Below are 24,785 nucleotides of genomic sequence, written 5' to 3' on the forward strand. Positions count from 1 at the left end.
CAGTGAGTGGTATTGATTAAAGGTAAAGTTAAAGGTACCCCTGCCCGTACGGACCAGTCTTGACAGACTCTAGGGTTGTGCGCTCATCTCACTCTATAGGCCGGGAGCCAGCGCTGTCCACAGACACTTCCGGGTCACGTGGCCAGCGTGACAAAGCTACTCTGGCGAGCCAGAGCCGCACACGGAAACGCCGTTTACCTTCCCGCTAGTAGGCGGTCCCTATTTATCTACTTGCACCCGGGGGTGCTTTCGAACTGCTAGGTTGGCAGGCGCTGGGACCGAGCAACGGGAGCGCACCCCGCCGCGGGGATTCGAACCGCCGACCATGCGATCAGCAAGTCCTAGGCGCTGAGGTTTAACCCACAGCGCCACCCGCGTCCCGTGGTATTGATTACAACTTATGAAAAAGGTTGTGCAGATATTCCATCACTAAGTTTACTTAGTGTAAAGCAAGTTTCGTGCACCAGCGAAAGTAATTCATTTTGGAAATCGCATCAGTGATGACTAATGTGTCTTCTCTGATAGCCCAATGATTTTCTAAATGCAAATGGACCCAAAATGGGTTTAAAACTGTCTGATTTCCCCTGAAGTCAAATTATTGTTTTCTAGATATTTTTGTATTCCACCTCCCTCTGTTATGGATTGAGTTGCTTGATATTGCTGCAGTGTTAGCAGACTTGCTGCTATCTCTCTCTGAACTGGTGTACTTTGCCTTCACCAGAACATTGCTACACTATGGTTAAGTAAATTTCTTTTCTGATCTGGGGTGAGTCTACTGGGCTTATTTCACTATACATATCTCTGTTCTTTCACAAGTTACTAAGAGAATGTACAGTGGTGCCTCGCAAGACGAAATTAATTCGTTCCGCAAGTTTCTTCTTCTTGCGAGTTTTTCGTCTTGCGATGCACGGTTTCCCTGAGGAATGCATTGAAAATCAATTAATGCGTTCCTAGGGAAACCGACTTCAGACCAGGTCCGGGGACAGTCTGTCCCCCGACCTCTTCTGAAGGCTAGGGGGGGGGGACAAGGGCTTTTCTTCCCACCCCCAGCATTTTAAAAAACCCTGGGACAGCGGAGGGCTTCTCCGCTGTCCGGGGCGATCTTAAAATGCTGGCGGGTGGCATTTTAAAATCGCCCCGGGACAGCGGAGGACTTCTCCGCTGTCCGGGGCAATTTAAAAGCCCCTGGGAAGGCAGGCAGGAGGGACAAAGACTTTTGCCCCCCGCCAGCCTTCAGAAGAGGTCCTGGACCTCTTCTGAAGGCTGGCGGGGGCGAAAGTCTTTGCTCCCCCCGCCTGCCTTCAAAAGCTGTCCGGCCAAGGCTTCGCGGACCTCTGCCGGCATGCCGAAGCCTGCGCGCGCTGACATCAGCGCGCCCAGGCTTCGCGGAGCGCTCCGCCAGCAGCGGCAGCGCTGCCGCTGCTGGCGGAGACTTGCCCGCATGCCGAAGCCTGCGCGCGCTGACGTCAGCGCGCCCAGGCTTCGCGGAGCGCTCCGCCAGCAGCGGCAGCGCTGCCGCTGCTGGCGGAGACTTGCCCGCATGCCGAAGCCTGCGCGCGCTGACGTCAGCGCGCCCAGGCTTCGCGGACCGGTCCGCCAGCAGCGGCAGCGCTGCCGCTGCTGGCGGAGACTTGCCGGCATGCCGAAGCCTGCGCGCGCTGACATCAGCGCGCCCAGGCTTCGCGGACCTCTCCTGCCTTCAAAAGCCGTCCGGGATAGCGGGAAGCGCTTCCCTGCTATCCCGGACTGCTTTTAAAATGCTGGCGCTGGGGAGCAAAGCCTTTCGGCCCGCGGCAGCCTTCCTGGACCTCTTCTGAAGGCCGGAGGGGGGGGAAAGGCTTTGCTCCCCACCGCTAGCATTTAAAAGAGGTCCCCGGAGATTTCCCTATGAGCTTTCGTCTTGCGAAGCAAGCCCATAGGGAAATTCGTTTTGCGAAGCGCCTCCAAAACGGAAAACCCTTTCGTCTAGCGGGTTTTCCGTCTTGCGAGGCGTTCGTCTTGCGGGGTACCACTGTATATGTTCACCTTTGGGGAGAGAATGTGTGTGGTTTGATATTAGAAGCTAACAGTGGTTAAACGTCTTTAAACTGAGACACACAGTATAGCTCTGGTCTTTGCTATTGCTCCCTCTATATGTGGGATGAGATAACTGATTTTATAGTGTGTTTTAGGTTAGCTTTAGCAGTAAAGTCAGATTATCTGGACATGCTTATTCCGAGGTGACTTGAGCTCCTTTTGGTCCTTCTCCCACTCCCTGTCTCTGGCACACACATCTTATTTTTTCCTCCTGCCTAGGAGCCCAATTGAAAACGATGCATAACTTGAGACTGCTGAGGGCAGATATGCTAGACTTCTGCAAGCACAAGCGCCATCACCGCAGTGGAGTCAAACTCCACAGGCTTCAAACGGCACTGTCGCTTTATTCAACTTCTCTTTGTGGCCTGGTCTTGTTAGTGGATAATCGCATCAGTTCATACAGTGGGATCAAAAGAGGTAAGTCGTCCTCATTGAACTGGATTTCTTCCTGTTGAGTTCAGGTCAAAAGTTATAAAACTACTTCCTTTTTTTGCCCGATCTAACATATAATTGATCATTTGACAGCCACCTCTTATTTGATATAATGAAGTGCATCACACAGACAAATAGTTGTAAGTCACACTTGTAAGAATGAAAAATGGGATAAATAACATTCTGTTTAGCTGTAAATTAACACTATTCACTAGTCAGGTTTGCACCCTTTTTTCCTTGCTGGTTTTAAATCATTGGTTTTTAATTTAAATCGAAGCCCTCCTGCATGCTAGAACCTTTCCCCAACACCTAGTCTTCTGTGTGAAGGGAATGTTTTTACACAGAAAAGTATTCAATCGTGAACTTCTGGCTCATAAACCAGGTTCTTCTCCACTGAGATCTACGATCTTTCTTTCCTTTCTTCCAGATTTTGCAACGGTTTGCCAGGAGTGCACAGACTTCCACTTCCCTGGGATTCAGGAGCAACTTGAAGTTGTTCAGCAGGTTGTGCTTTATGCCAGGGCACAACGCAGCAGTAAATCCAAGAGACTGCGTGGTCAGTACTACTTGTAGTTGCTTTCCTTCATATATAAACTGAAAGCGATTTCTAGTGTCCTTTCCAGTAAAAATGAGGAAAATAAACATTTCAAAAGTGTTATTTAAGAATACATTTCTGCACACAGAATTTTTGTTTTAATTCTCAAGTTTCAATTGGTCGCTGCTGCTTGAGTTATAAATGTTCCAGTCACTTCTTCCTTGTTTGTGTAGAAAATAATTTGATCTTTCCTTGTGTGACATCATATATAACCAAGATACATTCAGTTACATCTGATGTACTATTTTTTTTTTATAATCTACAGATTCAGGAAACAGAAACAATGGCAATGAAGATAAATCTAAGAACACAGAACAAAACCTATCAAATATTTTGCCTGGTACGTTTAGTTACGTAGTTTGTTCAGTAAGATGCATTCCTTGCTAGAATTCATATTGCAGTCTTTTTTAAATTCCTGTGTCAATTTATCTTTTTTAAAAAAAAAAAATATTTATTGAGGTTTCAAAAATTATATATAAAAAAAACCAGTAATACACAGTAGTACAAACAAAACAAAAACAAAAAACAGGTATAATTTCAATCCCTTATTTTCTTATCACTTACTTCCAAACTTAAAACACAATTAAAAACACGTAAAATTTCAATTGCTTATTTTCTTTTAACTTATTTCTCAGACCTCCTCACACCTCCCCTTCTTGTGTTCCAATTCTAATTATTAGCTCAGCAAATTCTTATTACTTATTTCTCAACTTTAACTTAATAGTTTATCTTAGATTTATTTTTGCAAACCTTATTTTCATTTAATTTAGTTCATTTTAGAAATCCAATTTTACCTTATCCAAACTTAAACCTCGAACTTATACATCGATTCTTATTCTTAAAACGTTTTTTCCTAAGGTCGACCAATTTATCATTCAAAGTGTCAATTTATCATTCAAAGCTACTTGCCAAATATGCTTTAACTGAAAGGCACCCCGGAGTTTCCCAGTGCTAGGCAGTTTTGAGATGGGCCACAACCAGTAACCTAATTCAGGTCTCTGTGAATTAAAGAATGATTTGTGTCATCTTGAAGCACAAAGGGAAGAAAAGCTAACAAAGTATCTGGTTTAATAGTTGCTGTGTGATTTGGGTAAATACTATCTTCCAAAAATCTGCCACTCTGGCATAGTCCTCCACAGGTGAAAAAGCACTTCCTTAACCTGACAAACCCACCAACACCAACAACATGCGGAGAGACTCCAATGAATATAATTCAGGTGAATTGGAGTCATAGAATCATAGAATCATAGAGTTGGAAGAGACCACAAGGGCCATTGAGTCCAACCCCCTGCCAAGCAGGAAACACCATCAGAGCACTCCTGACATATGGTTGTCAAGCCTCTGCTTAAAGACCTCCAAAGAAGGAGACTCCACCACACTCCTTGACAGCAAATTCCACTGTCGAACAGCTCTTCCTGTCAGGAAGTTCTTCCTAATGTTTAGGTGGAATCTTCTTTCTTGTAGTTTGGATCCATTGCTCCGTGTCCGCTTCTCTGGAGCAGCAGAAAAAAACCTTTCTCCCTCCTCTATGTGACATCCTTTTATATATTTGAACATGGCTATCATATCACCCCTTAACCTCCTCTTCTCCAGGCTAAACATGCCCAACTCCCTTAGCCGTGCCATCAGGCTAGTCTCCTGTACTTTAGCAGAGATAGAGTGTAAATGAGGTCGGGATCACGTAGCTTTCCATTCAGCTTCAGTGATTTTAATATTCATGTCATCCCGTAGCTGACAAGATTCAGAGCAGTCTGGGTATTGGAAATACAGCAACATTTTATAAATTTCCAAAATAGCCCCCTCTCTCATAGACTAGTGTCTCATAGACTTTCATACATTGTCAAAGATTGAGGAGGACCATAACTGACAGAGTAGACTTGGGCTTTCTGAAACCAGGAAACTTTTATACCTTATAGTAAGGAATCCAGCATTTTTTTCTAAAATTTGTTTGTTTTGTCAAATCTTTATACTGTGTGGTGCCCTTTTCCTTCCAAACCAGAGAACTGAGAGTAGTTCTCTGGGGTTTTAAAATTTAAGTGTTTTTTAAAAAAGTAGAAGTGAGGATGTAAAAGGACTGAGCTTTTGGCCCGTCTCTTCCGTGTCATGCCAGACTCAGGAAAAAGTTTTTAAAGTGAAGCAGAGATGGCAAGGCAAAGAGGCAGGGAGGAAAGCATGTTGTTTCCATTGAAACACACAGGAATTTTTAGCATTACAAGTCAGTACTTGTAATAGTTAACCTAATTGACAGGAGTCAGAATAAAAACTAATGACATTCCAGATCTCTTACACTGTTCACTAAAGGATTCAGATATATTCTGCCACTTTTTAAAAGTAGAATCAGATATATACCTGGGAAGAATTTAGAATAAAAACATAAACTTTGGCAGAATCATTGTTTTCAAGGCTGCTATATGCCCAAGCCAATATAAATTGAGAGTGGTCCAACTTATAATATCTTTCTCAATAGAAACTGCCAAAGGAGTAAAATTGTGTTTCACAGTCAAGAAGTTACAATCTCAAATGAATTTGTAAGTCCACTGTTGCACTACCTTGTTTTGACTATGTTCTATTTGTCCACACATGTAAATGTTAAATAGCATGGGGTACGTTTTTACACTTTGCCATGTAATCTTGCCAAAAAACAACATGACCTATATTTAATTCTTACCTAATAGAACACATCTGATATCCAGAATTGGGATCTGATGCTAAAATACTTTCTGACATTTTACTCCTTTCATAGGTTTGGTTTTAAATTTATCACTAAACTTATTATAACATTTTTCCCTTAGGAGAATTTTACATCACCCGTCATTCAAATCTCTCTGAGATTCATGTTACTTTTCACCTCTGTGTGGATGATAATGTGAGGTCAGGTAATATTACTGCCCGGGATCCTGCAATAATGGGCCTACGAAATATCCTCAAAGTGTGTTGCACACATGACATCACCACAGTTAGTATTCCTCTTCTGCTGGTACACGATATGTCTGAGGTAAGCAACTTATCACCAGTGACTTCTTGTTCTTGTTTAACAATATTGTGGCTGACCCTGCTAGTCTAGACCTGCTAGTTTCCTAAAGTGGTGGGCATCGGCCCACACTGAATAAAGACCTAGGAGTCTAAGGGTTCCTGGAGCAGAAAAACGGTTTACAAGATATAATGTGAAAAACCTAATTGGGAACTGTAATCTTCAGAAATAAAGGTCATGGGCATATACAGAGTGCATCTCCCTCGCTACTGCAAAGCCTCTATATTTAACAAGATTCCACAGTGCAGCAGTGTTCTCAGACCATACTATATTGCTTTTAAAAAAGTATACAGGTGAAGAGTTTCAGTTTTAAAACCATTGTGAGGTGTGTGGGGTTTTTTTGCAGTATCAAAAGGAAAATTCTTTATTTCCTCCAAAGATAGAGGTATAAAAGCAAGCTGCCTTCTGGAAAACTTCAAAGACCTTTTAAAAAGGCTTTGGAGCTTGGCTTCAGAGCTACATTCCCGCCCCACATCACCACAAACACATACTTCAGGCCTCCTTGCTGCTGCTTAACGCCATCATTTAAAAAAATTCTCGACACCGTTTGAAAACCTGTGTTAAAAATGGGAGGAGGAGCAAGCACTCTCTCCCACAATTATTTTTTCTCCCATCCCAAATGCAGTAGGAACATAAGTAAGATACTCACATTTTGTTCACTGGTATTCTGCCTCCCTCTCCCTGCTTGCTTAGGGTAGCTAGCCTAGCTAGTACACACATTCATGGGGCTCTGCAAAATGTGGTGTGTTCTGTTGCTCGGTAGGCACATCCTGCGAGGAAATAGCTCTGGGCACAGTCAGAATCTAGAATCAATTCTGATTGACTTATTAGGGCTTGATAATACCTGCCCTCTCCGGTTTATTAATAGGATCTTGTGCTGTGTGCTCATTCCAGTATTGTGATTGGCGTGATTATTAATAGATGGCAACTTCTGCTATTCAACAAACACACAATTACCAAGTGTTCATTGGCTTTTATCTGGCAGTATGTTGCATCATGATCCTAAGAAAAAATGTCTCCAGTATACAAAGAATACAGTGGTACCTCTTGTTACGGACTTGATCCGTTCCAAGGTGCCGTTCGCACCCCAAAAAGTCCACAACTAGAGTGCCGCTTACGTGCACAGCACGCTAAAGCGCTTCTGCACATGCGCGCATGGGGTGAAACCCGGATGTTCGTATCCTGAAAAAACGCAGCTGGAGACTGACGTAGCAAGAGGTACGACTGTACTCGAAAATGGGATTTCTCTGTTAGCCTACTGACATATGCCCATGTGTGTGATATGTGAAAATGCATATCAGAATGATGGGAACCCTCCAGAGAAACGGGGAAAATTTGTGACCCCTCCTTAAGAACAACTCTTTTGGTGTGAAAGGAGGGGAATTTGGTTTTCACCCAGGGATGTCTCCACTCACCCTGATATTGGATCACCCTGCTTTTTGACTTTTGGATAATATCAGCAGTTCCAGGCCTGGGAATCAATGGGAATCCATAGAATGGGTGCCATTATGGAGGAGGTTATAATTGCATTGCTAGAGAGGACCCTATCGTTCCTCCTGATAGGGTCACTGGGTTGGGCTCCAGCTCCACCTAGTGGACAGGCGGGAAGTGGGTGTCTCCTAATCAGCTTTTGCTCCCACCTGAGGCATTCTCATCACTCTTGGTCAGGGGTCAACAAGGTTTTTGTGGCTTGGGCCAGTTCACGGTCCCACAGACACCGCGGTGGGCCTGAGTGTGTGTATGCGCGCATGCGCAAATGCTATTTCCGACGCTCCTTCCGGTGCTCCTTCCAGCGCGGAGGAGGCATGCGCAGTTTCCCATTCCCGGGAAGCCGGTCAGCATCATGGAAGGCGGTTCCCACTGTGCTCCGTGCCAGCACACGGGAGCCGACCGAGCGGCCAGTGAGGGTCCCCGAGTGGGAGGCGGGGGTCCATGGGCCAGTTAAATGACCCCCATGGGCTGTTTGTGGCCCATGGACCTTAGGCTGCCAACCCCTGCTCTTAGTTCTAGTTTATTCTACATTTCCCCCCACTCCTCTGAAGCCCCTCTCCATCCATCTGTCATCCAGATCTTCCAGATCTCCATTTGGAGCGGCAGCTTCCTCCCACCCTTTTCCACCTTTCCTTTCCTAAACGTTTTTTTCAGCTTGTTTAGCTAAAAGTTGAAGAAGAAAGGGCTTCCCCTCTTTCTCCTTCCTCTTCCTTTCCCTGCTCAACGAACCGTATTCAGGAAAGTGGACTTGGATCACAGCCTGCCCGTGATCCATAGAGCCGTTCCACATGGTTCATGATCAGGCCCATGTCTTTCTTGGGTGCGCATGTCTGTAACTCCCCTTGCCTGCACAAATGTCTACAGGGCAGCAGCCTCCAGCACTTTTCAGCAACTCAGGACCCCCCAGTAGGCCACAAGCACAATACAGTACCTTGACAGGTATTGATACATCACCCAGGACTGGCTTGAGGGCCAGAGCACGATGGGGCTTTCACCTGGCAGTATATTGTGGGTGAAACCACTGCCGTCAGGTGTGGGCACCATCACACACTGGCCCTTAAACCGAGGGGGAAGCGAGGCGCAGAGGAATGAGTTGCATTGGCCCTGGCCCCATGGCCGATGGAGCTTGAAACTCCCTCTGTGCAGTGGCTGCAAGTGCCACATAATGCTCCTTCCTCACCTGCAAGAAAGCCTCTCCTCTTCCCAGAGGGAAGAGGATGGCCACACCCCGCCCCCCAACATCATCTCCTCCCTGCATCATCTCCCCGGCTGCTGCCCCGCCCTGCAGTGGGCCAGCCAATAGGGTTGGCCTGGAGGCGGGGTTTAGCCGTATTCAAGCGGCCGCGGCAGCCTCCGCGCCTCATTCTGCTTTCTGGAAGACGTCGGATCACCCACCCTTTAGGATAGGTTTGTGCTCTTGACCTTGCTGTGGACCTTGGTTGGTTGCCTAGGGGGCCTGGTAGGAGTTTTTGTCAATTTGGCTAAATTGGCACCAGCTTCTTGCTTTTTCGCCTGTTGTTGTTTAGTCGTTTAGTGGTATCCGACTCTTTGTGACCCCATGGACCAGAGCACGCCAGGCACTTCTGTCTTCCACTGCCTCCCACAGTTTGGTCAAACTCATGTCGGTAGCTTCCAGAACACTATCCAACCATCTCGTTCTCTGTCTTCCCCTTCTCCTTGCGCCCTCAGTCTTTCCCATCATCAGGGTCTTTTCCAGGGAGTCTTCTCTTCCCATGAGGTGGCCAAAGTATTGGAGCCTCAGCTTCACGATCTGTCCTGCTAGTGAGCACTCAGGGCTGATTTCCTTCAGAATGGAGAGGTTTGATCTTCTTGCAGTCCATGGGGCTCTCAAGAGTCTCCTCCAGCAGCATAATTCAAAAGCATCCATTCTTCGGCGATCAGCCTTCTTTATGGTCCAGCTCTCACTTCCATACATCACTACTGAATTGCCTACCTCATAGCAATTCGTCACAACTTTTCTGGTTTTGGTGGTTAGGCATTGGAATATGTGTTGGGGGGCGGGGTGTGGCCATCACCTACCCTGCCCCATTTTGGGTATTCCATTAAAGGAATCCGGCAGTCGTGGATCCTGTCTGACACCCTTGCTGGTGGCTAGGGCCCCGGTGACATCAGGGGAAGCTTCCAGTTGTATTTGCATCAACAAGCTCCTCCCACTGGTTGTTAACCTTCAAATGACCCCCCCCCCCGCTGCTCAGGTAGGTATACCTGATATAGGTAGTTTGATCCCTGATATATACCTGAGTACCGGTATATATCCCTGAGTATATACCTGATATAGGTAGTTTGATCCAATCCCTAAGCCAATAATGCTCACATGCTGTAACCAATAAAAGTTGTGGCCTTTTTCAGCCTGTTAACTTAAAATACTTGTGTCCATGTCCATTACGCCTCCACTATGTGGGTTAGAGTCCTCGACTCACAAATCATTCTTTCATTGTGGCAGCACCTGTACTTTGGATCTCCTTCCTTCTTGACTCCAAGCAGGTGACTTTGTTGTACTTTTTCCAGTTGTTAAAACATTATTGTTTAGACAAGCCTGTCCATTGACAGCCTGTCCATTGACGTTACCTTGTTTTAATCTCTCTTTAGTCTGTTGTTCATTTTAATTGTTTTTTTTTAATGTTTTGACTTGTTTTTGCCTGTTTTTTATTTACAATTCTCAGATTTCTTGTAAACTACTTAGAGCTTTTATTACAATCCAGCGGTGTATAAATTTTGTTAAATAAGATAAACAAACGGTGCTGTTCTGAGAAGATTAATTTTATAGATTTAAATTCTGTGCCGTTCTCTGTGCCCCGGCTTATTTTTATTCTGTGCATACCCAAAATGACAAGTACACACGTTGTCATCCAAAGCAGTCATCATCCAAGTGTCACATCCTGTTTCTTCCAGAAAGCCTTTTATGGCATCAGCTCATAACCTCACTGACTGCCAAATGTGCTGCTAATTTCCCTTCAGAATAACAGGACCTTCCTTTTTAGATCCTGGTTTTTATCTTCGCCAAGACGCAGATCAAAACCACCGGCAAACACCCACGTTGCATGTGAGCAAGAGAGCGTGTGGGCAGATGAAATTACAATGGAGATCTAGTATTTCTTCCGCTAAGCCTGAAAAATCCCTATGTCTGTATTCCGTTATCCCTTGCTTCTCTTTCTGATTCATATATTACATAACCCCAAGGGCTAAGTAAACAGACGTTAAGGATTTGCATCATGAGAAAATTGATTCTAAATGTTTCCAGTTTACAAGATGTTTTGTGGTTTTACCTTCAGTCTGTATTTTATACATGTTCACTGAATCTAGGTATTTTAGTCTTGCTATCCTTGTAGGACATGGTGGGACAGATTTGGCTGCTTCCAAACAATGCGTCTGAAATTTAACCTGAATTTAACAGTTATTTATTTTATCAGATGTAAGCTTTGGCTTTCTATACTAGGTCCTCAAGGTGGCTAAGTGAATAACGTCAAAAATACAACATAAAACAAAAAGCACAGATGGTAACTGATAAAGCAGCAAGATAAATGCAGTCATCAGCTGATATAAAGTGGTGTATTTTGAGAACCCAATAATGAATTTACAGAGCTTATTTATTAGCAGACTTATGAAATGATTGGGACCCTTAATGTGCTTTCTCAGTATGATGACATAGTGCATGGCAGGGGAGCAGATTTAATCACAGTATAGTTTGACTGTGGCATGATAGAATCAGAGCCGGAGAGGATCTTTTAGGCCATGTAGTGCAACTCCCACTTGATAGAACTACATCATCCCCAATGTCCAGCCTCTTCTTGAAGAGCTCTAGAAAGTGAGAACCCACAGACCTTCTAGAGACTTGGTCCCATTGCCCATTGTCTCACTGTTAAATGAAATGAGACTTGTATTGATAAAGATATTGGGGGAGGGCAAGCAACAGGCAGTGGTTTGGGGCAGGGATTGAGTGAGCATAGCAACCGTATATTCCATGAATTTGAGATGTTAAAGTTGGATGAATGAAGAAATGGTGACAGTTAACTTGTTGGAATGGCTTATTAATTTGAGTCATTTGCTGAGTGTCTTGATCTGTATATAAAACACCTGCTATTTAATTGATAATTAATCAATTTTAATTTTTGTTTTTTATTTTAAGGAAATGACTATATCCTGGTGTCTGAAAAGGGCAGAGCTTGTATTTAAGTGTGTTAAAGGTTAGTAGTGCACAGTCATATTCTACATTTTTGGAAATGCCAATTTCAAGAGTAATGGGAACAGCCTTAACTCAGTGAGCACGTGCATTGCAAGCAAAAAGTTCCAGGTTCAATCCCTGGCGTCTCTGGTTACAAAGCTCAAATAGTACAGTTCGGAAAGACCTGAGACCTTTGATAGCACTTTGTTGTTGTTTAGTCGTTTAGTCGTGTCTGACTCTTTGTGACCCCATGGACCAGAGCATGCCAGGCACTTCTGTCTTCCACTGCCTTCCACAGTTTGGTCAAACTCATGCTGGTAGCTTCGAGAACACTGTCCAACCATCTCGTCCTCTGTCGTCCCCTTCTCCTTGTGCCCTCCATCTTTCCCAACATCAGGGTCTTTTCCAGGGAGTCTTCTCTTCTCATGAGGTGGCCAAAGTATTGGAGCCTCAGCTTCAGGATCTGTCCTTCCAGTGAGCACTCAGGGCTGATTTCCCTCAGAATGGATAGGTTTGATCTTCTTGCAGTCCATGGGACTCTCAAGAGTCTCCTCCAGCACCATAATCCAAAAGCATCAATTCTTCGGCGATCAGCCTTCTTTATGGTCCAGCTCTCACTTTCATGCATCACTACTGGGAAAACCTTTGCTTTAATTATACGGACCTTTGTTGGCAAGGTGATGTCTCTGCTTTTTAAGATGCTGTCTAGGTTTGTCAGAGTAAATCAGCATGAGTCAACTTCGTATGTTCAACTAAAGTAGAGATTTCTGAACTGTTTCAAAACTAGACTTAACTACTATGCAAATGTGTGTGGAATTGCAGCCTGAACCACACTGCATATCAATATTATTATTTTCTTCTGAACGGAGTATCCATCATAAAATTCACTATGCCAAGAGCTCTTTGTCTTATTGAGCTTTGGGCCTTCCCGTTGAGAATTCCAGATAGACACCATAAACATAGAAGAAACTGCTCTGCATGATCTAATAATAGTCCATTAGGTAAGATCATGTTGACTTGTTTCTCTGCACTAAGAAATGCAGCCCGCTTCCAGTCCCAGCCAAGCCTTGTATGAAAAGCAGCATGTTGCAGGAACCTGTCCGTGGCTTTTAGAGTTGTGGGCAATGTAGTGTGGGGAGATAGGAATTCCTCTTCTAAGGATGTTCCTTTCCAGTTCTATTCCACATTGAATTGTACTAGCAGAACCACTGAAAGTCTGCACTCCTTTAGGTGGAACTTGGGCAAAAACTTGTACTCTTGACTCAAGCCAGTTCCTTCCATGTTGTGATGTGAAGCTGTTGTAGAAAACTGGGAGCGCCTAACTGGCTTTGATCAGTCAGGTGGCTTAATCACAGAAGCCAGGTTCTATTATATACAGTCCTGGTTGGAGCCATGACTTACAGGGTCACTGTCTTTTTGAATTCCTTCCAGGATTCATGATGGAAATGGCTTCATGGGATGGAGGGATTTCTCGGACGGTTCAATTCCTGGTACCGCAGGTAAGTTAATGAAGACACACATAGACTTTAAATTTTGTTATGTTCTAGAACAGAAATTTTGATAGGTTCTAGGGACACGGGTGGCGCTGTGGGTTAAACCACAGAGCCTAGGACTTGCCGATCGGAAGGTCAGCGGTTCGAATCCCCATGACAGGGTGAGTTTCCATGTGTTTCCATGTGCTGCTCTGGTTCGCCAGAAGCGGCTTAGTCATGCTGGCCACATGACCTGGAAGCTGTACGCCGGCTCCCTCGGCCAATAAAGCGAGATGAGCGCCTTAGCCCCAGAGTCGGTCACGACTGGACCTAATGGTCAGGGGTCCCTTTACCTTTACCTTTAGAACAGAAATGGTTCATAGATTGCCCTGTGTGTTGGTGTTACTTTAAAAAAAATTAAAATCTTGTGAGTATCAACTTTATGCCACCTCAAGAGAAGAGAAGACTCCCAATCCCATGGTTTTGTTAGTATTTTTAAAATATATATATAATAGCAGTGTGGTTTATCAGATGGAATGCCTGCCCTGGATTCGAATCTCAGTTCAGCTTTGGAACTCCCTAGTTTATATCCCAGCTTACAGGTTCATTGTACAGATAAATTGGGGGTGGTCATCGTATATGTTGCCCTGAGCTGCTTGGGGGGAGGGTGGGATAAAAATATAATTAAGTGGCTATTTGTAGCTGATAAGCAGAACTTTGCAAATATGTGGCTTAGATTCACACATTTTGTTAAATAGCTCTTTGTATAAAATAAACAAAGTTTATTTTGTGAAATGAGAGGTGTGTTTTATTTGTTGCTGGGATGAATCTGAATAGCTGGAAATTCCCTCTCCCACTTGGATGTGTAGAGTGCCCTTATGAAGCTCTTTTGGGAGGAAGAGCGGGATATAAATTAAATAAATAAAAATTAAAAAGTTGTAAGGAAAGCTCAGAGGCTTAATTTGTGTTTGAGCTAGAGAGAACAAGAAACATATTTACCCTTTGGCTCTCTTCCTTTTTATTACAGAGTATTTCTGAAGAAATGTTTTATCAGCTGAGTAATATGTTGCCACAGATTTTCCGTGTCTCATCTACGCTCACTCTGACATCCAAACACTGAGTGCCGTCAAATACTCTGAAAAGGAAATATAGGAAGACAACACCGGATCCATTTTAATACATTAATCATCTCCTCCTTAATGATAACCACCTGAATGTGATTATGGTGCAAATTCCTTGAAAAAGCTGGGATTCAAGGCATACTTTAAAGCTTGCACGAGGGGAAGTGGGTTGGTTTGTTGATTTCCTGCCCCTCACTTTTGTCTGCATGCCCTCTCACCATATTATGGGATGTTTTGGGTCCTCCAAGCTTCAGAAGCAGTGGGGAGAGAGGGGCAGTAGGGAATGTGGTAGAAGCCTAATTGATGTGTGAAATACAACAGTGGAGCTCTGGGTCAAGCTGTAATGTATTTTCCTGTACATAAATATTGTCAAACAGAGATAAATACTTTTTAAAAAATGGATCTCTTGACAAATGTGTTGATACTTTGTATGGAGTGTAACGTTAATCTCATTTACATCTTTGCATTTATTTATATGTGCAGAAATGGCTCCAACTTGCTTCAGCGCACAGGTTGCAATCATAAGCTTATGTAGGCTGGGGGCCGCTGCTGGGAACAGTGGTCTATAGCATTTTCGTCATCCCTCGCCCCCACCCAAAAAAAAGTTTCGTACAACTTACCTGTGACCAGATACCATGGCTTTGTGCATTTGACCTACTCACATTCCACATCATTGGCTGCTAGGAGCCAAGGAAATGCACAATTTTAGGAAGCCAGAATATGGGTTACCAAGGGGAAGGGATTTAGACATAACACTGCTGTTTTCATTTGCACCCATGTGTATATTGTAGCATCTGACCTTGTTAACAAGCAAGTTTGGCGAGTCCACTGCAACTTCCTTCCAAGCGGAGTGCTGGCTTAATGGAGCGAGATACTTTTCTATTCCTGCATTATTATACTTGTTCAGTAATACGTAGTAAAGCATGAAATATGATAGGTAAGCCCTTTAGTAGTATGATACATTTAAACAAAATGAGAGGAGAATCACCTTCCTTGCAGTTAGCAAATGAAAAATAATGATCATTTCTCACTACAGTGGTGCCTCGCAAGACGAAATTAATCCGTTCCACGAGTCTCTTCGTCTAGCGGTTTTTTCGTCTTGCGAAGCAATCCTATTAGCGGCTTAGCGGATTAGCGCTATTAGCGGCTTAGCAGCTATTAAAGGCTTAGCGGCTAAAAGGCTATTAGCAGCTTAGCGGCTTAGAAAAAGGGGGGGAGCAGAAAAAAATCGCAACACTCGCAAGGCGTTTTCGTCTTGCGAAGCAAGCCCATAGGGAAATTTGTCTTGCAAAGCAGCTCAAAAACGGAACACCCTTTCGTCTAGCAGGTTTTCCGTCTTGCGAGGCATTCGTCTTGCAGGGCACCACTGTATCCTAGATTCATGCCACAAGATTTGTGTGGTGTGGTACAGTTCTGAGGCCTAGGTCACACAGTTTCAGTCTTTTACTGATCATTCTTGTAATTGTCACCCATTTCTAGAATTGACTTTTCCTTTCTGAGGTACAGTGTTTTGGTGTTGGGATAAGATATGACATATCGGCTCCTCTGCTCTCCCACCACTCCATTCCTCTTGAGAGTCTGTGCACAGAATGCTCTGGAAGATAAAACTGTCTTTTCTTTCATCTTAACCTATAATACTAAATAACCTGAAACACTCGAAGAGCGTGGCTCAAATAAACCATGGCAAGCATCGATAGCACATGCTGTGGGACAAACGCCACCTTGTCCTTGTCTTCAGACTTCACAGCAAATAAATGGATCAGTGTGCAGAATCTAGCAGCTTTATTTGTGAATGGCTTGAAATGAAATGAAATGAAATTTATTACGGTCCCAGACCAGCTTCACATACCGTACTAAGTGAACATAAAACACAATAGAATTAAGTTTGAATTAACAATTGAATATAACAATAAACAATACAAATATGACAGCCATTAGAAATGTGGTTTAGGTCTTAGTCTCTAAAATATTATCTAGAGTTTGCATCTGAGGCCTTAGTCTTTGTAATAGCACAGCGTGTTCCCTGAGTTTTATGGCAGCTGCGCAAAATTTGACCACCCTTAGTGTGTGATCTCTGGCTCCTTATCCTCTATCGGGGATTTTAAGCATTGAGGTTCAGACCCACTTGGAATTTTCTGTATAACAGGGGTGATCAAGACTGAGCATATAGCCTCATAAGAACGACATCGTAGCAAGACATGAGAGACGGTTTCCACCTCTATCAGGCCGCAGGGGCAGATTCGCTCCGCGTACAGTTTTATCTGCCCTGCGTTAAGGTAGATGGCAGCATGTTGAATCTAGCAAGGGTGACCGACCGTCTTTTAATTTTGACAGATATATTGCTGGGGTAAAACCTCTCCCAGTGTCTTTGATTGATGGGTTCTTATTCATCTCACTCACATGACACCGAAATTCTGCATCCCAGATTCGTTGGCTGAGTGGCTTTGTTTTGCTTCCAATCCGATAGACCCATCCATGCAGTTTTAGGTGAATTATGTCATAAAGGTTAGGCCTCTCCATAATTTAAAATGTAATCTATTTAAGTAAGGATCCTTCGTTTAACCCAAAGGAGGACCTTCTCAAGGCGGGAAGCAAAAATTCCAAGCAAGTTGGAAGATCGGTGGGAGTTTGGAGACCCTGGAGAGGAGAAAGGGAATCAAAATTAAAAGGGTATATGAACCTGATGCTTATAGAGCATGGGTAGGCAAACTAAGGCCCGGGGGCCAGATCCAGCCCAATCGCCGCCTAAATCTGGCCCGCAGACGGTCCGGGAATCGGAGTGTTTTTAGATGAGTAGAATGTGTGCTTTTATTTAAAATGCATCTCTGGGTTATTTGTGGGGCACAGGAATTCATTCATTTTTTTTTTTTCAAAATATAATCTGGTCCCCCCACAAAGTCTGAGGGACAGTGGACCGGCCCCCTGCTGAAAAAGTTTGCTGACCCCTGTTATAGAGTAATACCAGTTATGTTAACAAACTGCTCCTTTGATGTGAATAAGCACACTTTTTTAAATAAGCAGCACCTTAGAGACCAATGTAAGTTTGTTCTGGGTATAAGCTTTTCTGTGCACGCACACTTCTTCAGATACTATTTTCTAAAAGAGTGAGACTGCCTCTGTTTTTTAAAGAAATAATTAATATGTGGTCAGCAGACAAGGAAGGACAAGAACCCAAGCAGCTGTTTCCCATTAGAAAGGGACGATAGGGAAGGACTCTTGAGAAAATTTCCCCATACAAAATCATAATAGTATTTGCTGTGTCCATTTAGTTCAGTAGTCCAGCCTGGATCTCCTGTTGACCTTGCATTAGTTGCTTAAGCATTGCCCATTTTTTGCTAATCATCCCTGTTCCCTGCAGACTGCTGTACCCCTTCTCTTACCCGATAACAGCATTTTTTTGTTTGGGGCTGCGTGTGAAAGGGATTGCAGCAGCAAGCAAATAGGAGAGCCCTGTTCCATATTTGCTCATATTTGGCTTTCCTGTGTCATTACAATACACCATCCATTCAAATAGATTCTGCCTCTATAAACATAGGATTTTAGCAATTGTGACCAATGTGATCATAGACAGATTAGTCCTTTCTCTCTTTTTAAGCCACCTAAGCTAGTGGACACGGACGCGGGTGGCGCTGTGGGTTAAACCACTTAGCCTAGGACTTGCTGTTCAGAAGGTCGGTGGTTCGAATCCCCGCGACGGAGTGAGCTCCCGTTGCTCGGTCCCTGCTCCTGCCAACCTAGCAGTTTGAAAGCACGTCAAAGTGCAAATAGATAAATAGGTACCGCTCTGGCGGGAAGGCAAATGACATTTCCGTGTGCTGCTCTGGTTCGCCAGAAGTGGCTTAGTCCTGCTGGCCACATGACCCGGAAGCTGTACGCCGGCTCCCTCAGCCAATAAAGCGAGATGAGCGCCACAACCCTAAAGTCGGCCACAACTGGACCTAATGGTCAGGGGTCCCTTTACCTTTACCTTAAGCTAGTGGACAGTGAATGCCGTCATAATGCATTGTAAGGCCATTGCCTCGTGAACCTGCTGCAAGTCAACTTAATTGGAATGGCCTGAGTTCCACAGTTATTATTCTGTAACTGTTTTACAATCTGGGTTCTTTTCATTGCTATGTAAGGGGAAAGGATGGGCTGAAGGAAGACAGCTGAGAGTTGCATCTGGGGATGTCAGTTTCGTTTCTGGGCAACCATTTTACAGCTGCTGTGAGTCTGAAGCTAAAGGTCAGTACAGAGACGCTGCAGAAGAGAGTTCCATGCACATTCCAGCTGTGAACACATGGCTGCTGCTTGTCTGTTTCGGAGGAATTTTCAGTGTACCCTCGCATGCTTGCCTTGACCTCGCTCCATGCCTTCCGTCTAGTGTGAATCAGGCAGGAGCTATTCTCTAATCTCACGTCAAATAGGCATTCTGCAAAGGAGATGCTTTGAATAGCTGCATATCATCATTAGAGCGGTGGCTATGAATGGATCTCATTTATCTTTAGCCCAAGGTTTGCATCCTATTTGCAAGGGCCTCACGGGATCATCAAGCCAAGATCAAGCTTAAAAACTCTGGAATATTGAATAATTTGTGGAATTCCTTGACTTCTAAATAGGAGGAATGTTCAGTTCCTTTAAAAAGGAGGGTTGGGCCAAAATTATCTCATTTTCGGATCATTTTCATGTGTCAAAGAAGCTCCCCCCATTTTTGGCAATTTCCTGCACTTGTTACAAGCATATTCACATTCTTTCCATACTGTTCCTCTTGGGACCATTTTGTCAAGCGATCATCTGGCAGCAAATTTCGCATTGTGACTGCAGAAACTCCGTTTGTATCACATCACATTTACCTATTAAAAATTTTATTCTGCTTTTCTCCCAGATTGAATCATTTAGAATCAAATTAACAGCGCAATAGCATACACGTATACACAGAAATAAGTCCCACTGAGTTTAACGCAACATTTTCCTGGGTATTTGAGTGCAGGATTTCAGCTGTAAAGGGTTAAATAACTTATCATAATAATCAACTATGGTTCTAAAACACAGTACATATTTTTGTTCATGATTTCTCTAGCTTCCGTTTGTTTTGTTTTTGAAGGGTATGAGCTGCCCCACCCATGTAAGTAAAAGGAAAGAGTTTGGAATATAATTTTGTGAAGCCTTCCTGCCTCTCCTCCTCTATTTAGTCACATGGTTTGCAGTCTCTCCATTCATTGCTCACTATATAAGTCCATTTCCTTGCAAGGACCCTGACCCACAATGTTTCAGCCACAGGGTCCACAGGGATGGAAGGAAAGGGCCCTATTAAGCCCGAGGGCTGATAGTTTGTGCACAATTGTACCATTCATTTTTATGAATCGATATCTAAAAGATGGACAGTTGAGCAACTACAAATCTAATCTGTTGAAACACTTCGCTGTTACTGCTTAAGATAATGATCTGTTTGTTTATAATTAGACTTTTTTATATGGCACAAGTTGGAAGTCTCTACAGCCACAAAGGCTTTCGCCAGCTAGAGGACATACTTTGGTAACATCAGTTGATAAAAATAAGACGGTCTTTTTAATAGAACAAGTTACTTACATTTTATATTTAACCCCTGTCAGTACTATTATTTCAAAATACTTTCGAAATCTGATCTTGATCTTGCATATGTTAAGAGCTGTCACAAACAGATGCCTTCGCTCTTTGGCAGGGGTCACAAACCTTTCCAAGCAGGCACACCAGACCCTGAAGCCCCCCACCCTTGGCAGCCAATCTGGCAGGGGGGGCGCTCCCCACCTGTTAATCACCTGACATCACAATGACATCAGGCAACCCATTTTTCCTTTGCAGCACTTTTCTAGACTAATTTAAATCTGATTTCTCAACTTGGGCGTACTAGCTTTTAACAAATTATTCCCATTTCTTTGGCTGCATAGGAGCTCAAAAAAAACCCCAATCCAAACAAGAAGGAATAATAGCAAGGGTTAGGAGTCCACGTGCTCAATTGGATCCACTTCAGAGGGAATTCTAGGTGTGTAAATCTGAGGCAGCTGCTGAGGAAGACAAAGAAGGAGGATTTCCAAGGGATCTCCTTATTTTAATGCCAAATTTGCCTGTGCTCAGTGTAAAAGGATTTCCAGCACGTGTACTTGGCATAACATTCAACTGTGTGGGTGTGTGGGTGTCTGCACATATGTGTGTTTTTGTATGCAATGTTTGGGAGGAAATAAGACGGTAAATAGCAAATAACAAACTAAATATTGATGTATGCAATTTTTATTAATTATATTTAGTGGCAGTATGGCTGTATTGTTGTTTGTAACATAAAATCATTCAATAAAAATTATTTATAAAAAAAACCAAAACATTCAACTGCTGCTTACATTTGTGCACCTTGCAAAATGGTTTGCATACAGAATACAGTGGTACCTCGGGTTACGAACTTAATTCGTTCCGGAGGTCCGTTCTTAACCGCCGCCCCGCGATTTCCATTCTCATCCTGGGGCAAAGTTCGTAACCCGAGGTACTACTTCCGGGTTAGCGGAGTTTGTAACCCGAAGCATTTGTAATCCGAGGTACCACTGTATACTTTAATAGGATATAGCTTTAACACAGAGAGACTTGTGCAGCTATCAAAGACAGTGAAGAAAGTAATTCCAAGCTGATAAGGACATTCTGTAGATAACGTCTCACAAGGCTGGGAGCCACATCTCTCTTGCGATCCATACTGAGAAAGATGTGAATGCAGGAAGCTTATTTCACTAATAGAAAATAAGACAGCAATCACCACTACACCTGCTGACAGGAACATCAATTGTCAAGGTGGAACATGACATGGACTCCTCACGTTTGGTTTGCAGGCAATGGTGATAACTTGTTGCAGCTTACCCAAAATTAACACTTTGGGGGAGCTCGCTGATTTATTTGTTCAACTGAAAAACACAGGATCAATATTCAAGTTAGCTTTGAGGGGGAGGGCAGATACCAATGAAAGTCAATTAAAACTCATATTTGTTAGAAATTCATGCATACCTCCACACTGTTGTATGCTGAGGTTACCAGATGTTTTTCAATGAATCCAGGGACACTTTTCAACTTCAACGGATTTTGTATGGGGACTGATTTGCAAATCCGGGGACTGCCCCCGGGAAACGGGGGTGTCTGGTAACTTTATTGTATACAGGTTGTCCTTCCTGACAAATACAGTATTTTTTGCTCTATAAGACTCACTTTTTCCCTCCTAAAAAGTAAGGGGAAATGTGTGTGCGTCTTATGGAGCAAATGCAGGCTGCGCAGCTATCACAGAAGCCAGAACAGCAAGAGGGATTGCTGCTTTCACTGCACAGCCATCCCTCTTGCTGTTCTGGCTTCTGAGATTCAGAATATTTTTTTTCTTGTTTTCCTCCTCCAAAAACTAGGTGCGTCTTGTGGTCTGGTGTGTCTTATAGAGTGAAAAATACGGTAATTGGGGAAGCTTCCCTGTATGCCTGAGAATAAGTCCTTGTTTGCTTTGTTTCTCAATTGATATATGAGACCCTCAGTGTTGTCATTGCTGAAGGATTCTAAGGTGAAAGGAACATGGTGCCAATTAGACTACTGATGTTATGCAGCTTCAGGAAGCTGATGAAAAGACAGACTCTAGAATTGCACAGTGCACAGTTAACAGCTATGTTAATGGGCACAGACAGAGACATTTCTTTCCTTAGTGCACCACTTCTGTTGCGGCGCTCATCTCGCTTTATTGGCCGAGGGAGCCGGCGTACAGCTTCCAGGTCATGTGGCCAGCATGACTAAGCCGCTTCTGGCGAACCAGAGCAGCGCACGGAAACGCCGTTTACCTTCCTGCCGTAGCGGTACCTATTTATCTACTTGCACTTTGACGTGCTTTCGAACTGCTAGGTTGGCAGGAGCTGGGACCGAGCAACGGGAGCTCACCCCATTGCGGGGATTCGAACCACCGACCTTCTGATCAACAAGTCGTAGGCTAAGTGGTTTAACCCACAGCGCCACCCACGTATATGTTCCAGTCCTCAGACTTTGCAGCCAGCATCCTGTTCGATGCTGCAATAATCAAACCCGAAGGTGAGCTCTGCATCAGTTTGCTTGTTTGCCTACCAAGCAAGCCGGTTAAAATAAAATCGTCCCTCTCTCCTGCTCTTTGATTTGTCTGATCTCTCTCCATGAAAATGGCTGCCATTGACCAACAAAGCACAAACAAGTAAGGCAAATACTCTGTCTGTATGGATAGCTGAATCAGCTGTGAGGGGCTGTCTTTGGGGGATTTGATTGAGGATGGAGTTTGATTGGCAGGTGAAGACCTCAGAAATGGGTGTCCATCTCTTCAGGAGGGATGGGGGGTGGCAATCAAAACAAGAACAGTCAAAACAACTTCTAGTATCCACTAAACTACTTGCTCAGAATCAGTTTACACTACAATGACTAACACTCAGCCTTAGGTCTTCCCCCTCGCTAACTGAAACTCAATCCCTCTCAAGCAGAGATTTCTGCCCATCCTCCCGGCTTTGCTCTTTGAAAACTGAAAACTAACCTTTTCACAAATCACCGTACTGGGCCAAGTTAACACAATGCAAATAGTAACGTGATCAAAAGACAAACTGATACAGAACAGTATCTAGTAACCTGGAATACTTACTTGCACCCTGCAGCTTTGGAACTGTTAAAATTTGTGTTCCACATAACTAGCAAGGAACTGACTGCAGATTGTTTTGAGCTGGAGCGGAGTATCAGAACAAGAGATGACCAGGCACTCAATATTTGGGAAGAAATCAGAACCGCTGCCTTCTGCAACCAAGCTGACACCTTCCTGCATCGTATCAAGACTGCTATAAGGCAGAGTGCAGTTACCTAATCCTATGAGCTGTACCGGAAAAAACTTCTCACTCCCCATCCTTATAATATTTCATCCTTTCCTCTTGATGTCATGGTGTGAGGTTGCAAAACCAGCTGTTCAAGAAAGTACAATTACCGTGCAGAAATGTTTCTTTGGTGCTACCTGTGTAAATGTGGATTATTCCCTTTAATTGTTCCGTCCTTCTGTGCATTGATTAGTTCTTTCTTAAAAGCTTTTGTGGCATATTAAACATCTTCATAAGTTAGGGTTGTCATATTTCAGAAAGCTTTTTTAGGCAAAGTTGTTGATCCTTTCCCCCCGAGGTTTCTCCCCAGAAATTGAGCTCCCCCCCCCCCCGAAATTGCAAAAAATAGCACTTCCGATATGGGTTGCCATACAGCCGAATCTTGGGTATGTCTGGAAAAATTCTGCACATATGGCAGCTCTCTAGTCATTGCATTGTATTTTAATCTGATATATCTCATATTAGCCTATAAGTCATGCAAACCAGACAAAAAACATTGGGACTCAATTTGACAGATGATAGATAGATAGATAGATAGATAGATAGATAGATAGATAGATAGATAGATAGATGATAGATAGATAGATAGATAGATAGATAGATGATAGATAGATAGATGATAGATGATAGATAGATAGATGATAGATGATAGATAGATAGATGATAGATGATAGATAGATAGACAGATATAGATAGATAGATGATAGATATAAATTTCAGCAAGCATAACATTTAATTTATAAAGAATAATTCAAAACATTGTTCTGCTTCCAAATGTAATATTTAATTCAAATATTTTATAGGGCAAGACAAGCTCAAAGCACTCATATGGTTTACTGATATTATATGGGGGCTTCAAAATTGATTAAATGAACGGATATTGTGGGACCCATTTGTTATGTGTATTGTTGTTTTTATACACTCCCGAAACCCCCAACTGAGTCGCTGAGTTTCTACTCTCAAGCTCCTCCTATACTGCCATAGAAACAGAAGCATTGGTTCAAAGCATCTTGGAAACCATCTTGAAATGTAGCCTGTTCTGTTGACAAATCAGCTTAGGAACAGTGATTTTCAGAAGCAGCATGGGGGTCTTGTTATGCTAGACAAGTGATTTACCAAAAATGCTTATTAAAAGGCCATAGATTTGTCAAAACCTGGGAGAAGAGGAATGTTTTATGTTTTATCCTGTATTTTTATGCTATGAACCCCCCTGAGATCTTCTGATGAAGGGTGGTATGCAAATTTAATAAATAATAATAATGTTTTTGCCTGGATCCAAAAGATATGTAACAAAGGCTTCAAGTGAGCCTCCCAGGGGAGAGCGTTCCACTAACAGGGGAGCCACCACAAAAAAGGCCCGTTCTCGTGTTGCCTCTGGAGATTCACCTGCTGTAATAATGGAGTCAAGTCCTGGTGATGTAAGTGATTTTATCCTCAAAATGCTTTGCAAAAAACAACAACAACAGCAAGATACCGTCAGTCCCACCACCTCCAGGCCAGACTGTAAGAAGCCCCTCACTCTCTGGAAAGCTCTAGGT

General features: G+C 43.4%; 1 protein-coding gene across 2 annotated transcripts in view; it reads left to right on the forward strand.

Annotated features, from left to right (window-relative positions):
- Positions 1-19,259, forward strand: part of FERRY3 (FERRY endosomal RAB5 effector complex subunit 3) — a 29,656-nt gene extending 10,397 nt beyond the window's left edge. For both annotated transcript variants that reach the window (XM_083503404.1, XM_083503405.1), the window contains exons 8-15: positions 2,296-2,493; positions 2,936-3,064; positions 3,369-3,443; positions 5,896-6,098; positions 11,773-11,830; positions 13,240-13,307; positions 14,308-15,439; positions 15,779-19,259. In XM_083503404.1, the coding sequence (XP_083359530.1) occupies positions 2,296-2,493; positions 2,936-3,064; positions 3,369-3,443; positions 5,896-6,098; positions 11,773-11,830; positions 13,240-13,307; positions 14,308-14,400 (824 nt within the window). In that variant the 3' untranslated portion in view covers positions 14,401-15,439; positions 15,779-19,259. The remainder of the gene's footprint in view (positions 1-2,295; positions 2,494-2,935; positions 3,065-3,368; positions 3,444-5,895; positions 6,099-11,772; positions 11,831-13,239; positions 13,308-14,307; positions 15,440-15,778) is intronic.
- Positions 19,260-24,785: the final 5,526 nt, after the last annotated feature.

The sequence above is a fragment of the Podarcis liolepis genome, assembly GCF_965112155.1.
Source record: "Podarcis liolepis genome assembly, chromosome: 5".
NCBI lineage: Eukaryota > Metazoa > Chordata > Lepidosauria > Squamata > Lacertidae > Podarcis > Podarcis liolepis.